Source organism: Penicillium mononematosum (assembly GCF_028829835.1).
Source record: "Penicillium mononematosum strain IBT 11891 chromosome Unknown utg000005l:1.0-9366267.0:1.0-9372171.0, whole genome shotgun sequence".
NCBI classification, from domain to species: domain Eukaryota; kingdom Fungi; phylum Ascomycota; class Eurotiomycetes; order Eurotiales; family Aspergillaceae; genus Penicillium; species Penicillium mononematosum.
In genome coordinates this window covers 5,944,955-5,960,383 of record NW_026643275.1, presented here as the reverse complement: position 1 = coordinate 5,960,383, position 15,429 = coordinate 5,944,955, and the positions used below count along the sequence as shown (strand labels likewise).

Genomic DNA, 15,429 nt, shown 5'->3' with positions numbered 1-15,429 from the left:
AATCCAGCACAACCAATAACTATATACCAACCATGCCTTCAATGCACGAACGTATCCGCGAGGACCTCCTCAACAAAGAGCGTGCGCTCTGGACTGCCCTCACGTCTGCTGATCCCGCACCAGCCATCTGGAAACTCAGCAATCCCGAAGCTTGTTTCCTATTCCCACAGATGCCCATCGTCACACTCGAAGACGAGGACGCTTTCAAGAAGGCCGTCCGGCCACCATTTCACCGATTCGACGCCTATCAGTTCGAGGAGGTACGAGTCATCATCGTCGACCTGATGGCAGGCGTCGTCACATACAAGGTCCGCGCTGTACGCGGGAAGAAAGAATACACTGCCTCGGGCTCGACGACTTGGAGCCAAGGGTCGGATGGCGAGTGGACGCTGGCTTGCCATCAAGAAACTTTAATGTGAAAGGGTTTATTGCGATGTTGTCTTTGTATACACCCCGTTTCTTCTATACCTTTTGCGATGCGGACTGCGGGAAGGGAATGTGATCTCGGCAAGCGGCGAACATGTGTTTTAAGTGATATGATGCAACGTATCACGAGTCAACGAATATTTTAACGCCATCAAGCATGATAGAATTTATTTGACATCCTGGAAAACTGTTTCTGGTAGATACGTGGCTTTCACGTGTTATAGCACGTGCCGCGTCGGCGACTGACCAGCCAGTAACGCGATGATCTCTACGGAGTACTCGATAGTGCATATCGACGGCGATATACGTACACTCAAAATAGTCGATATCTAGACTATTCTGTTTGATTAGCAGTATTTGCAAACGTATTGCGTTTGACCGATTTTTTCCCTTTGTGGCTGATCTATCCAATGGTCCAGCCGTGGCGCAACTAATGCAAGCCCTTGCTGTGCCGACAGATTTTGACAAGCCAGGGATGGCGCATCCACCACCGCGTACGGCTTAGCCGGAACATGTCAGACAATTGCGTGATGAGTCACGTAGAATCGTCTAAAATCCTTCCACAGGGGGTAATGCATCTCAATTTAGACATTAATAAGCGAGTTTATCTATGTTCTACTTTTCAGGGCTAGACCGGGAGGGGGCCGGGGTAGTTGGTCTGTGTAAAATCCAAGAACAGCCCCCCTCTTTCCACAGAACCGATCATTAAGCTGCGAAACAACCCGTGGACCCATAAACACTATGAGAGCCGTTTCAGACCAACAAGAGCCATGGGGTGTTCGATGGCGATCATCCACCTATTTCATTGTCGCGACAATGGCAGTGGCCATGCTCACCGGTAGGCTATTCACAAATTTAGCAAAGAAAAAGGCATATCTTGACGCAGCCCATAGATATGTATCTGTACGGATTTCTGGTTCCGATTCTTCCGTTCGTGCTAGAGCATCGACTGGGCCTCGACGTCTCGCTCACCCAGCGCATAAGCACAGCGCTGCTATCCCAGACCGCGCTCGTCATGGTCGTGGCAAGCCCCCTGATCGGGTCTCATGCCGACCGCTCGGGCGCGAAGCGTGCCTGGCTGTTATTCGGACTTGCCGGCGCATTGGTGGGTTCTTTGATACTCGCCGTGGCGACTTCATGTGAGTGGCGGCTATCCGCGGATGATATTCCCAGCAAGGCGATTAATGTTAGTGCAGTGTTCACTCTCTTTGCCGGTCGCCTTATACAGTCTGTTGCCAGCACTGGTCTCTGGGTGGTAGGATTCGCTACTCTGGCGGACAACGTGCCTGCCGATGAGCTGGGCAAAATGTATGGTTTCGTGACTGTTGCTATTGGCGTAGGAACATCGGGCGGACCGCTCGTGGCTGGCATTCTGTTCGACATAGGCGGGTATTGGGTGGCATGGTCGAGTGTTCTTTTCGTTATTGTGTTTGATGTCATTCTGCGATGTCTGATGCTAGAGCGGTCGCGGGAAACCAGCGTACCTGTTCGCGCGGAACCGGACGGGCAGGATCCAGAGCGGGAGGCACTGTTGCCACCATCGACTGATCCAGAACCACAGGTAAGCACTCAAGGTGTATCGGAAAAGACGGGTATACAATTCTATCTATGCTTGTGTGGCAACGGTCGCTTCGTTGGTGGTGTCGTCAGTTATTTCTGCTATGCCGTTCTAACCGCCAGCTTCGACACAACCCTTCCCCTCCACGTGCGCGATGCGTTTCATTGGGGAAGTCTCCCCGCTGGTTTGTTATTTGCTGCTTTCCAAGGCCCCGCGGTGTTCCTTAGTGTTCCTGTGGGCTGGCTGAAGGATCGGGTGGGGACTCGATACCCGACCACGATCGGGTTTGCCCTTCTGGTACCTTTAATGTGGCTGATTGGTGTTCCTGGGGACGAACGGTTTCCCTGGGCTTATGAAGAAAAGATTGGTTCGATCATATACAGCGTATCTGTCACGTGTATCGGGATTGTGATATGCTTGCTCAACGGGGTGGGTATGATGGAAGCCACTCGTAAGTTGTTCTTTTTCTCCATTTTCTTTGGAATTGTCCCATTGGCCAGTGATCATAACAATTTTGCAGAAGCTGTTGATGAGATCGAAGGAGAGAATCCTGGAATCTTTGGCCCGAATGGCGGGTACTCAAGAGCGATATCGGTTTCTAGTATCAGTTGGACGCTAGGGATGTTTGTTGGGCCGATTATCTCGGGCTATGGCACGGAAAAAATCGGATATTATGGAATGAATTGTGTACTAGGTTCGTAACCCCCTGTCGTGTTTCTTCATGTCCCAACGCTAACGGGCCCAGCGGGGATATGCGGGCTGTGTTCATTCACCGCCTTCTGGAATTTAAAATCGTCTGTGCCCCAACGGCCTCAGAAGCAGACGTCTTCTGGAGTTCCGAAATGAGAACTGGAGAATGAGCCGCGTTTGATATTGCCCAGAATGCACCAGTGTTTGGGGTTAGAAGGTGTATCTCGGTTAAAAAAGAATGAGAACGAAGAAAAGGCAGAACAATATAAAAACATAGAATTTTTGTGACAGGCCAGATTCTTTTAAGTTTAGCGCAACAAAAGCACCAAAAGGGGGGCCAATAACCTTCGAATATTCCCGGAATATATGCATAGAACGTTAGATGGGGCCATTGAAATCCTTGCCGAGGTACCTAGGTACAATATAATATCAAAGAGCACACGACTTAACCCCAGACTAAGAAGGAAAAAGTTGGAACGTCATGGAAGTGGAACTGGGCACTGCCCAGGTGGACGTTGTGAATCTAAATAACTGGAGCTAATCCAGTCAAAAGTGGATGTAAGGACTCGGAGTGGTCTTCTACTGGTCTTCTAGTGATCGTCCAGTCCCAAAATGGTCAATCTTGGGAAGAAAGTAAGACAAAGGGACAAACGATGCTGTCAATTTCTCCGGTCCAACGGGATCCTTCCGTTCTTAGCTTCCCCCCGAGCTCCTTCCGCAATCAATTCTGAACTCATATTTTCTTTGTATAAACATCCCACGGACCTTCCCATATTCCTCCAGACTTGACGCCACTCGCCAACCCTTACCTAGATACTTCCATACTTCGTTTCAATAAACGACCCCCCCGATGTGAGGTATACACTTAAATCGGTGGTAACCATGGTTGTGTGAGACTCCACTACGGAATCCACGGATTGACATGCCGAAGGATCTCCTGCCCCGGCCGAATCTTTAGAGGCTTCTAGGCTGCCTGTTAGTTTTTTTAGGTGCATAGTATATATTAATTCTGGAGGAGAGAGCGGAATCTTCAGTTGGAAAAATTTTGCGATATAAGCTCATGCCAAGAGAATTTCCTTCACGGCACTTCTCTCTCTCTGCTTGACACACACCCTCTAGATACCCGGTCCATCCAATGGCACCAATTCGCCCCCCACAGAATATCGCCATCATCGGTGCTGGCATCGCTGGCATTGCTTGTGCATTGGCCATATCCCGGGAGCTTTCTCACTTCGTACCGAACCTGAAAATTACTGTCTACGAACGACATGATGTACTATCGACTTCCGGCGGCGCCATCAATCTGACCCCCGTCGCCCAAAGACATCTCGCCCAGCTAGGCGTGCTAGATGAGTTGGACCGGATGGGTCCCGAGGGCGGTGCCGATGTCGACGCCATTGAGCTTTTCTCCATGCGTTCGGGCCGCGCAATCGGCTCCATCAGCTTCACAGACAATAAAGGAAAGGGATTTGGCGGATACAAGGGTCGAAGAGTCATGCGTATTTCTCTGTCGGTAGCCATGTTGACCTTGGCGGAGCGGACTCGGAATGTGGAGGTTGTCTTCGGCAAGAAAGTGATCGGTGGGGAGGAATTCGAAGATAGAGCCGCCGTGCTTTTCCAGGATGGCACACAAGCAGTGGCGGACTTGATCATCGGCTGCGATGGCGTCCACTCGGCGGTCCGCACCCGGTTTGTAGACGTCGGCCGGCCTGCTGAGTACACGGGGTTGTCGTTTTTGCAGGCCACGATCGACTCGGATTCACTTTCATCGCCCGCTCACTTCCGCACATCATCGCTCAATATCTCACGATATGGCTCAATGCTGGCGAGCTATTGTGACCGTGATTGCGAACAGATCTTCGCTGCTGCTATCGTTCAATTCAGTCCGGAAGCTCTCAGCCGCTATCGACTAGAGCCTGGTCAGGATTGGGCCACTCAGAACAGAATTCGCTGCGCCCTCCGCGGGGAGATCAGGGATCGATTTGGGAAATGTGCTATTCCATGTATTAAAGAAATTATTGACAGTAAAGCGGACTGGATGCTTTATCCCGTATATCAAGTTCGCCCCGGAGGGCGTTGGTGCTTGAACCGAGTTATTTTGCTGGGCGATGCAGCACACGCGGTATGTCCCGACCATGAAAATACTAACCCTGTTTGTTACATTCTAACAAGTTATTAGATGCCCCCACGTGATGAGTCGGCTGCATACGCACTGGACGACGCAATCTTGTTCTCTCGAATTCTAGCCAGCTATCGCTCAGAGCCCCTGACGGAGGCTTTTGACGCATATGAGAATCTTCGTCGCGATACAATCAACCATGCATTTAAAGAGTCCCGTCGTATGTGGGAACGAAACCGTGAGATGGGATTCTTGGAGGGCAGAGTGAAAGAGTGGATGATGTCTTTCCATCTCAAATCGAACGAGCACGCACGTGAGGCCGCATGGGAGTTTGACGCAACTAAGATTGCCCTTCCCACGCCAGCGCCCAGTGAAGATTTGGTTTCATTGAATTCTTTCCTGAGGGACCGTACTCTCTGAAGAAATAGCATTTTACAGGACTGTGGCGGAGTTTGGATTGGCCTGCATGGACTGGAGCGTGGATCATTTTATTTTATGGGTACCCGGTAATTAGCTTCCCTGACATATCCTGATTATACATAGAAAAGTTGCATTCACAAATTAAGCCTTTTTTGGTCCTTTTCTGCTGTCTACCCAACAAACTGAGAAGGGGACAAGGTATATTCATACAACCAGACATCGAAAAAGACCGCCTGAGAAGACTACCAAAGAAGATCACTAAAAGGACATACAAAAGGACTATCGGGGAAGACTATCCGGGAAGACTACGACCGCATAATTGGCCGACTATTCTTGTATATTTAAATTGATATATCCATGGATATTTCCGCAAATGCTTTAAACTCTTTCGTTTATTCGGACTTCAAATAAGGGAAACTTTCTGAGACAGACTGGACCATTTACTGCAGCTAATAGCCATAAAAGTACGACAAATGATTGATATCAGACAATTGATAATGCCATATATGGTCATATAGTATTTGCCTAGAGTTCATGTTGCTGGGTCATTTGCTGATATTGTGATCCCTAAAGATATTATTAGTATGAACTAGTATAATATATAGCGGATGGGTCTGCGGATAATGAACTACGTACTTCGCGCCATCTCACCGCGTTATCAGGTACTGACTCATCTTCCCATGAGTTCCGTTCCTATCGACTCGCCGTCCATCGACAAGGTAGACCAGGGGGTCGCCTCGTTGGCGTGGTCCGAGCTCGCCACTCTTTTCTCTACCTCTCTGAATTTGCTATACAACAGTAGAACTCGAGCCCTATAATATTATGTACTAAGGTGTTTGTGGGATATCAATGCAAACAAACAAGGTAGATATTTGCTAAGGACTAAATTGCAACAGATTCGAACAAAATAGACACAAATTGCGCTTCTCGGACAGCGATTCCCCGCTTGCTACATAATTTCTCACTATCTCACTTAGAAGACGAGGGTCTGACCAGCAGTACCAACCACAGCAGCCTTGACGTTGGCCGAGCCAAGCAGCTTGTAGTCGTAGGGAACCGATTTCAGGGTTCCAGCCTCAGCAGTGTTCTCAGCGCCACCGAAGTCGTTGTCTTTGGCCACAGCATAGCCAGAGTCAGTAGAGTAGAGGGGCTTCTTGCTGTTAACGAATGTGTTGGACTCAACAAGAAGCTGGGCGCCTTGGCGGGTGTTGATGCCGTCGGAGACGTCCAGGTAGTAGTTGTTGTAGATGTGGCCAGTACCGAAGCGGAAGGAAGGACCACGCGAGTTGATGTTGTACCAGTAGTTGTTGTTCTGGGTGACGCGCAAGTGACCGGTGTCCTCATCGCTGTTGCTGTCCGAGTGACCGATCAGGGAGGCCTTCCAGTGGTCGTGGATGAAGGTGTTGGACACAGTGACGAAGTCGGCAGCGTGGGTAAGCTGTTTTATATTAGCACCTGCATCTGTGGTTTGTTTGATCCTGAACTTACATCGATGAGTCCATCATAGTAGTCCTTGTCGTGATCGCGGTCAGAGGCGACATCGCAGTGGTCAATCCAGACGTTGGTGGATTTTTCTAAGCCCAGTCAGCCTTTCTCCTGTTTCCTAGACAGACATCTTTCAGCAGGTTGTACTCACGAACAGCAATGGCGTCACCGTTTTCGGCGACCACCTTGTGGACACCAAGGTTGCGGACGATGACATTGGTCTGTTCCTTGATCATGCTATAGTGGTTTAGTATCACATCAAATCGATACTGCGAATGGCAACATACAGGCCGAAGCCGTTCAGGATAGCTTTGGAGTCCTTGCCAATGATGCTAGTGTTGCTTCCAACACGGACTTGCTTGGCCGACTTCTCGATGGGGCCATCAACAAAGACGACCTTGGCATCATTTCCGCTGACTGCAGCAGTGAAGGCAGCATACGAGGAGACAGTGGTGGTAGTGCCACCAGCACCACCGTTGGTGCCTCCATTCTCGCTGGCATAACCAGTAGCGACCTAAGTCAAAGCCACGTTAGGATGTTGACCAGAAGGTGCTTGAACAATTCGCGCATTGATACTCACATCATCGACGCTTGCGCGCTTTCCGAAGTTGGTGGTTGCAGTAGGAGCTCCCAGTGCAAGGCTAGACAAGCAGCCGAGCAGAGAAACTGCCATCAAGTTGAAAGGAGCCATTGTGGGTACAGAAAGAGATCTCGAAGGAATGAAAGAGTGGACTGAGTCTCGAAGTTGCTTTGGTGGAGAGTGAGAGTGTTGATTTAAAACATGAGTATAGCACGGTCGACCGAAGGGGTTTATATACCACCCAGGAGCTTCGTGAGACCATAGAGCTCCTGAGACAAGCTGCATCCACCATCCTCCTGAGCTTGAGAGAATTTCCGTGCTGGATAATCTCTTCCGGCCAACCCGAACCGAAGATTTACCGAGATGGACGTGATGGCATTAATTCTCCGACGCCTCACGTATCAGATTGCCAGCCTAAGGGCCTGCTTTGTGACAGCCATGTTGCCTCTGAGACACAAAGCTTGGCATAGATTGATATAAGTCTCCAGTCTAGAACGGCCTTAAGCCCTTTACGGTCACGGACCGGATACCCGTGCACACCTTAATGGATGGAGGTCGTTTGGATGGAAAATAATCAGGCGACAAAATGGTTCTTCATTTCCTCACAGGACCACTTCGCCGGAAGAACTTCCACAAATGATCTGAAACGTCAGGGGTGGGTTCTTGCCAAGGGCTCCATGGTTTCAGGAGAAAACCTCGATCTTGGCATTCAGAAGCATCAAGGGGGAGATTATATTTCCATCAATCGACCAATTTTAGAACGTAAGCCTTTATCCTCCTATGGGAGTTCAGTGTTGGCAATGTTGGCAATAGGGGTTCTATATAATGTTTTCTGTGTATGTTGATGGTGCGGTTCGACAATACAAGGGACAACCTTGGAAATGGCGTGATCGCATTAGTTAATCAAGTCTTTTGACAACCTCGATCTCGGGGATCTTCAGATCTTCGACTCATTTTGCAAATCCAAGTTGGGCCTTGAAGTCTACGGAATATTCCCCAAACAAGTTCCCAAGGTTCATCCCGAGCACCCGTGGACTGGCCCCGTGGACCCGTGGACGGCCTCGTGGCTGAGTAATCCCTGTTCCACCCCGCATAATTACCTGTGAATCTGCGGGGAAAGCAAATCCCAATCACCAAGATCACTTCACTTGATCGCAATAGGCGGAATGACAGAGACATTTTCATCCGTGCCGATCGTGGACTTCGCTCGGCTCAATGACTCCGTGACGAAAGATGAGGAGCTCGCGAATTTGCGTGAAGCTATCTTCGTCGTTGGGTTCCTGTATTTGACCAACACAGGATTAGAGGTGCGCGTGACAAACAATGCGAGCAAACGAGATATGCTGAGCTAAACTTGAGACAGAGCCTAATTCATCATACGCATGAAAATCTACCCAAGTTATTTGCCCTGTCGACAGAGGCCAAGGAGAAATGCAATATGATCAACTCGCCATCTTTTCTTGGCTATACTCGCCTCGGTGCCGAGACCACTGCGACAAAAATAGACATCCGCGAGGTGGGCTTAGTTCGTTTTCGTTTTCGGACCTGCCACAGTTCTAATTTCCCGGTGGTTCTAGCAATTTGACTTTGGCACCCCTGGCGTGAAACCCTGGACAGAGCAGGACCCATTTTGGCAACGGCTTGAAGGACCTAATCAGGGAAGTCACACCCTTAGACTTGCGTCCCAACCTCTAACCCTTAGCAGTATCCAGATTGCCCAGGGGCTCAAGACCTGGTTGAAGAATATATCGCGAAGACTGATAGCCTGGCGCAAGCATTCGTACGCCTCGTCGCGGAATGCCTGTCCCTTCCGCGGGAGACATTTGATGGCTTCAAGGGTAATATGAGCCGGCTGAAGTTTGTGAAGTACCCACCCGCAGCGCAAAACTCCCAGGGTGTCGGCCCTCACAAGGACTCGGCGGGTCTCTTTACCTTCCTGTCCCAAGACAACACAGGAGGACTACAGGTACTCAATAAGAAGGGAGAATGGATTGACGTGCCTCCCATTGAGGGGAGTCTTGTTGTAAATATCCAACAAGGATTCGAAGCCATCACTGGAGGGATTTGCGCGGCCACAACGCACCGAGTTATCGTATGTTCACCATACCATCCATTACTGGACGAGCTTTCTAACACCTTGCTACCCCCTAGGCGCCCACTTCTCAGACGCGTTATAGTATCCCGTTCTTCCAGGGCGTGAGACTAGACTTGACGCTAGATCAGCTCAAGGAATCCGCTGCTCACATCGTACAGCGTATTCCGGCCTCCGACGACAAAAAGAAACGGGCAGTTGACGTGCCGAGTGAATTCCTTTCTCCTTTATATTCTTGCGTGAGTTGTTCTAGTCTCACATTTTCATGTATGGGACTAACGAATCGCAGTTCGGCGAGGCTCACTTGAGAAATCGCATCCTAAGCCATCCAGATGTGGGCCAGCGGTGGTATCCCGAGTTGTACGCAAAATATTCTCAGCAGGTCCTAAAATAGGGTAGGAAAGAAATGTTGAGAATCCCAGTTAATTCACCGTAATTAATATGGGATCGGGATTCCAAAGCTAAGTGGGACCCTACATCTACTCGGCATTTCGGCCAAGGATCTGGACCAAGCAAAGATCAACACTGCCGATGCAGTTTGACGCTTATGCCTTTTACATACAAACTACATCGAGTTCTATCCCAATATTTCAGTCCAGGCTGCTTTCAGTTAATAGAATTTAGCATTGTTATTCGCTTGTCTGACTCCATTACCAATTCAAAAAATGAGAAATTATTTACATGGTAGAAGTGAAGTCTATAAATATGGGCTTCTATTCCGAGCATCAGGAAATAGACAGCTTTACAATCTGTTTATGATTCTACCCAGTACCACCCTTGCAAGGATCCAATTCATCCCATCCATAAAGATCTGTGTTATTTTCAAGAAATCCCCAAGAGTCACTTGACTCGTATATTCGGCAAACAGCCACGGCAAACAACGGCCGAGACGTGTGAACCACAACAGCTACATATATTTGGGAGCAGATTGAAAGCAAAGTACAAAATACCAACTATTTCGAAAGCAGTTTCACACTCTTACCAAGTTCAGGTTGATCCTCGCTTCGTGTCAGACAAGTGCTACTCCAGGTGTTACTCCGAGGGAAATAGGGAAATACCCACAAGTTCGCGGGGTAAATTCTTGTGCCGACCAATTCTTCCGCTCCCAACCATGCCTGAGATAAATGATACAGCTTTCGAAGCTCTCCGGAGCCGTCTAAGGGCAGCGACTGTCTACACACCTGAATCAGAGAGTTACAAAGATGTTATAGTCCGCTGGTCGGACACTGGAATGAAATATGCGGTATGGAAGAACACAAAACATAACAAAATGACAAACGACCAACTGATAAATTGCAGGGCGTCGTAGTCCAACCTATTGATGCGTCGGATATCTCGATCGCGCTGTTGTGGGCACAAGAGTATAGTATCGACCTTGCTGTGAAAGGCGGAGGTCATTCAACCGCCGGCACAAGCTCAAGCGACGGCGGCCTGGTCATTGATCTGTCGCGGATGAACCAAGTGACGGTTGATACCGAGAAGAAGACGATCACCACCCAGGGTGGAGCAACCTGGAAGGAAGTCGACGAAGCCGGTGCAGCCCACGGCTTGGCGGCCGTAGGGGGCACCGTGAACCACACCGGCGTTGGAGGACTCACTTTAGGAGGTGGCTATGGTTGGCTGAGCGGAGAGTACGGCCTCACTATTGACAATCTCCTGTCAGCGACCGTTGTTTTGGCCGATGGTCGTATTGTCACGGCCTCTGCCACCGAGAACGTCGACCTGTTCTGGGGTTTGCGAGGTGCAGGTTACAACTTTGGCGTCGTGGCAGACTTCACCTACCAGGCCTATGACCAGAAAGATCCAGTGTACTCTGGTATCATTGCATTTGCCCCCGACAAGCTGGAAGGAGTTATGGATGCACTGAACGAATCCCTGGCGAAACCTGACTCTCGCTTCGGTGCGATTTCCATTTTCGCCATGGCACCAGATGGATCTGGGCCGATGATCATCGTCATTGGCTTCTACAATGGTCCACGCGAAGAAGGCCAAAAGAAATTCGCCAGCTTCACGGCCCTTGAGCCAGTCCTGAATACCCTTGATATGATCCCGTACTCTATGGTGAACACCCTACAGAACCCGCAAGCGACCTACGGTGATCGAAAGTCTTTCAAGGGCATTTTCTATGAGCCGCCATTGGATCCTCACTTTGCCAGGATAATCTTCAATGATTTCATGGCCAAGATCCAGAGTGAACCAGATCTCAAGGCGTCTGCCATCATTCTTGAGTTTACTGACATGCGCAAGATTTGCGAAGTGCCGTTGACTGCAACCGCGCTGGCAAGCCGAAACCATACTCAGAATGGGATCATCTATTTGCGATGGACTGACCCATCCAAAGATTTGGAGCACCGCGCTTGGGCACGAGAAGCACAGTCCAAGTGGAAAGCTGAATTGGATACCAGAACAAAAGACCAGGCCGTTGATTCGAGCGTGCCTCAGTACATCAACTACGCAGAACGTGAGTCTGATTGAGCCAAACATATTCGGACCCCAATAGATACTAACGTTGTACCCAGCTGGTGACTCTGCCGTAAGCAATATCTACGGCGAGAATCTCCAGAGACTGCAAGAGGTGAAGGCGAAGTACGACCCGAAGAGCGTTTTCCACAAAATGCAACCGATTCCAACGGGCGCATCCGTTAGCAAGAAGGAATAGGATGAGCGAGGGCTTGAACTAAAGCGGCTATTGGTTGACCTTTTTTCTTTGGATGGGTTCTGAGACTTCTCTTCGAGCAATTTTTGTTTCATTTTCGGTCTTTCTTCTCACCTAGAAAAAGGATGAAAAGATAGGGCTGCCCAAGAATGTGCTAAATTCCAAGGAAGTACAGTTCTATTTAGAACCAGGAGAATCAAGAAAAGCACTTCGCAACAAATTGAAAGATGAGAGACCTATTTAGTCACATAACACTCAAAGTCGTGGAAGAATGTGATACTTGATAGCCTTCACAGTAGTCCAACCCTCGAGAGCCTCCTCGCCCATGTCTCGTCCGAATCCACTTTCTTTCACACCCCCAAATGGAACATTGGAACTGAGCATCGCCCACGCATTGACGGTCACTTGGCCTGACTCGAGTTCCTTAGTCACGCGATGAGCGCGGTTAACATCGTTGGTAAAGATGGCAGCGCTGAGGCCATGGTGAGAGTCATTGGCTTTGAAGATGACTTCCTCCTCCGTGGTAAACTTGGCAATACTCTGTAATTTGTGCCTGGATTAGTATATCCCATAGATTCTTGCATGCAAGCTTGCTTACCGCAACGGGACCGAAGATTTCCTCTCGCATGATCGTCGCATCGTCACCAACATCCGCAAAAGCAGTGTTTTCGACGAAATATCCCTTCTCGCCGATCCGCTCGCCACCAAAGAGAAGCCTGGCTCCAGATTGCTTTCCTTGACGAATGAAGTCAAGAATCTTCTCATGCTGCACACGACTAACCACCGGTCCCTTTGTTGTAGCAACATCCAATGGATTACCGGCGACTGTCGGAGCATCAGCGGCGGCCTTCTTATAAGCCTCGACAAATCGATCATAAATAGAGGCCTGAACGTAGATACGTGACCCAGCCGCACATATTTGCCCATTGTTGGCTGTGATTCCAATGCGAGTCCAGAGAAGTGCGTTTTCAATATCGCAGTCATCAAAGACAATAGACGGGCCTTTGCCGCCGAGTTCCAAACTGACCTTCTTTAGGTTGGTTCGCGATGCTGCTTGCAAGATCTTGCGCCCTGCAAGCGCACTACCAGTGAACGCAATCTTGCGTACATCCATATGTTCAGATAGAGCCTGGCCTGCACTGGCGCCCTCGCCGGTAACGATATTCACAACACCAGGAGGAATGCCGGCCTCCTTCACCAGCTCGGCAAGCCTCTGGGCGTATAGTGGCGAAAGCTCGGAAGACTTGATGATCAAAACGTTACCAGTAACCAGGGCAGGAGCCAGCTTCCAAATAGTGATCATCCTGAGAGCATGTTAGACGTCTTTAGGGGTTCAGGTTGGCTGGGAGTCGAAAGCTTACAGCGGAGCATTCCAAGGCACAATCGCACCACAGACACCTAAAGGCTCACGATGGGTATAGGCAATGCCACCTTCCATGTCAAGTGTCTTGCCATCGATCTTGCCAGCCCAGCCCGCATAGTATCGCAGACAGCCGACCGCCTGAGGGATGTTCATGCCGATCGAATCGGTATACAGAACGCCTGCGTCAACGGCCTCCAATGATGCTAGATCTTGCGCATCGCGCTCAAGCAGCTCTGCAAGTTTGAGCAACAGCTGGGCTTTGGCAGGTCCGGGAACTGTTCTCCATGATTTGAAAGCCGACTTGGCCGATTCCACAGCCTTGTTGATATCATCCGGGCCCGCGGCGGAAATTGTTCCAAGTTGATCGCCAGTTGAGGGATTCTCCACAGCTAGCGTTTGACCCGTAGATGAGAGAACAAATTCATTGTGAATGAATAGTCCGGTCGGAACTGGGAGGGTTAGCACCGGTTGGATGTATGGCTAAGAGGGACTTACCTGTAATTTGGCGGCCTTGGGCCCCCCGTGACAGTCAATTTAGAAGACATTTTGATTGTTAGAGAAGAAATAAAATTATGTCAGATTCACAATCCTTTATATGCCAGACGTTGTATCTGAGGTCCTCGGAACATTCCGTCGCGCGGAACTGTCCCTGGCCCCTAAGCTTGCAATTCCCGAGGTACGGGGACCAATTGTTTCTCAAATGAGGGGATATTGGGTTATTTGGAGTGATATTCTGACGTAGATCATCGGAATCGACGATAGAGATCATACATAAACAAGAACAGAAGGCCACCTGTAAGGCGCTCCTCTTGTGTGCAATTTTGGGGGTTTTATCTCCTAGCTGTAGTATGTGATAAGGGAGCGCATAAAGTTATAAACTTTTCAAGCACAGAGTGGACATTCTCCGTAGATAATCCTTGAAAGAAAGCGTTCATCATAGCATTGCTCTCCAATCCGACCGCGACCGGACCCATCCTGTGTATCTGCCTCTTTCGAATATAGCAACAGAGTAGCGAGCGGGAGATAAAACGGCGTAGATCCGGTTAATCTGTTGAATAGTATAATACTAACATCCCCGATGGTTGTGCCAAATCTGCCTTTGATAGCCTCAAGACTGAACGGGGAAACTCACGACGTTGTCCTCTACTTAGCTCTCCAAAAAGCCCAGGCTAAGGCGAGCAAGCCCTTGATACCTGCGCATAGCCAGAGAATGGGAGAAATCGCCTCAGTGACCTTGGTGACCCATCCGCCGATGATGGCGCCCACAAGCGTTAGCACAAAAGCAATTATTCGCCGGTCGCGTTTGACATTCCTCACAAGAAATAGCTGGGGGTCCGACATTAGATCGCAGAGAAGGCTGGTAATCACCACGGTCGGGATCTCATTGAATCCCAAGGCACGACTCGCTACGATCTGACCCGCAGACTGGAGACTAAGAAGAACAATTGGGACTATCTGATCCCACGGGGGTGTTTTCTGCGATCCCTTGCTGACTAGCGTACTAGAAATGACACCCCCTTGAACGAGTCCTGCCGTTAACAGGATTATACTGGCCTGTAACAGGAAAGACAGCATCAACGACCCTCGTCGGCGAGTGCCCAGGACGCGGTGTAATTGTGCAAAAAGGAAGGATCCTAGGGTGAAACATCCGATGGACGTGAGCGAACGTGCCCAGCCATATCGACGGAGGTTTTGGTGTGATGTACCCAGTCCGACGAATATGGTGTTTCCTACACACCGCTGTGATTAGTCGACTGTGGGTGGGATTGTGGATGGGTGAGGTTATAATCTTACCTGTTTGCATAGAAACGAAAGTGTTGTAGGCTATGTATGTTAGATGTGCCGCAGTTGAGTAGGCAGGAGTTGGGCTTGTCCGCACCTCTGTATATCGTGCTATCCACAAGTCCTGATATTAAACAACAAGCGAAAAGTAGGAGGTCAGCATGCTGTGGCTGAAGTTCGGCCCTCAGGGACGTTGAAAGTCCACCGATTGCACCTTTTTCAGGGTCCATGTTGGATGTTCTTGACTACAAGGAGAGA

The 15,429-nt window shown here is 49.5% G+C and overlaps 8 protein-coding genes across 8 annotated transcripts; 5 read left to right on the top strand and 3 right to left on the bottom strand.

Annotated features, from left to right (window-relative positions):
* Positions 1-32: 32 nt before the first annotated feature.
* Positions 33-419, top strand: N7519_010436 (nuclear transport factor 2 family protein; the record flags this gene model as incomplete). Its single annotated transcript, XM_057297209.1, has 1 exon — positions 33-419. One exon carries the CDS (start codon positions 33-35, stop codon positions 417-419), a length of 387 nt encoding a protein of 128 aa, XP_057145091.1.
* Positions 420-1,167: 748 nt separating this feature from the next.
* On the top strand, positions 1,168-2,844 carry N7519_010435 (uncharacterized protein; the record flags this gene model as incomplete). Its single annotated transcript, XM_057297208.1, has 4 exons — positions 1,168-1,264; positions 1,320-2,435; positions 2,505-2,559; positions 2,730-2,844. The coding sequence occupies 4 exons, from the start codon at positions 1,168-1,170 to the stop codon at positions 2,842-2,844; spliced, it is 1,383 nt and encodes a 460-aa protein (XP_057145090.1).
* Positions 2,845-3,809: 965 nt separating this feature from the next.
* On the top strand, positions 3,810-5,213 carry N7519_010434 (FAD-dependent oxidoreductase; the record flags this gene model as incomplete). Its single annotated transcript, XM_057297207.1, has 2 exons — positions 3,810-4,796; positions 4,854-5,213. The coding sequence occupies 2 exons, from the start codon at positions 3,810-3,812 to the stop codon at positions 5,211-5,213; spliced, it is 1,347 nt and encodes a 448-aa protein (XP_057145089.1).
* A 973-nt stretch (positions 5,214-6,186) lies between these two features.
* N7519_010433 (pectate lyase family protein) lies at positions 6,187-7,389 on the bottom strand (the record flags this gene model as incomplete). Its single annotated transcript, XM_057297206.1, has 5 exons — positions 6,187-6,651; positions 6,702-6,787; positions 6,850-6,935; positions 6,986-7,212; positions 7,279-7,389. The coding sequence occupies 5 exons, from the start codon at positions 7,387-7,389 to the stop codon at positions 6,187-6,189; spliced, it is 975 nt and encodes a 324-aa protein (XP_057145088.1).
* A 1,055-nt stretch (positions 7,390-8,444) lies between these two features.
* On the top strand, positions 8,445-9,764 carry N7519_010432 (isopenicillin N synthase family dioxygenase; the record flags this gene model as incomplete). The annotated part of the gene is made up of 5 exons (XM_057297205.1): positions 8,445-8,585; positions 8,642-8,803; positions 8,984-9,370; positions 9,430-9,609; positions 9,660-9,764. 5 exons carry the CDS (start codon positions 8,445-8,447, stop codon positions 9,762-9,764), a joined length of 975 nt encoding a protein of 324 aa, XP_057145087.1.
* A 717-nt stretch (positions 9,765-10,481) lies between these two features.
* Positions 10,482-12,029, top strand: N7519_010431 (FAD-binding oxidoreductase; the record flags this gene model as incomplete). Its single annotated transcript, XM_057297204.1, has 3 exons — positions 10,482-10,613; positions 10,670-11,831; positions 11,890-12,029. The coding sequence occupies 3 exons, from the start codon at positions 10,482-10,484 to the stop codon at positions 12,027-12,029; spliced, it is 1,434 nt and encodes a 477-aa protein (XP_057145086.1).
* Positions 12,030-12,281: 252 nt separating this feature from the next.
* On the bottom strand, positions 12,282-14,018 carry N7519_010430 (putative aldehyde dehydrogenase; the record flags this gene model as incomplete). Its single annotated transcript, XM_057297203.1, has 4 exons — positions 12,282-12,566; positions 12,625-13,330; positions 13,388-13,838; positions 13,994-14,018. 4 exons carry the CDS (start codon positions 14,016-14,018, stop codon positions 12,282-12,284), a joined length of 1,467 nt encoding a protein of 488 aa, XP_057145085.1.
* A 514-nt stretch (positions 14,019-14,532) lies between these two features.
* Positions 14,533-15,401, bottom strand: N7519_010429 (YoaK family protein; the record flags this gene model as incomplete). The annotated part of the gene is made up of 2 exons (XM_057297202.1): positions 14,533-15,119; positions 15,269-15,401. The coding sequence occupies 2 exons, from the start codon at positions 15,399-15,401 to the stop codon at positions 14,533-14,535; spliced, it is 720 nt and encodes a 239-aa protein (XP_057145084.1).
* Positions 15,402-15,429: the final 28 nt, after the last annotated feature.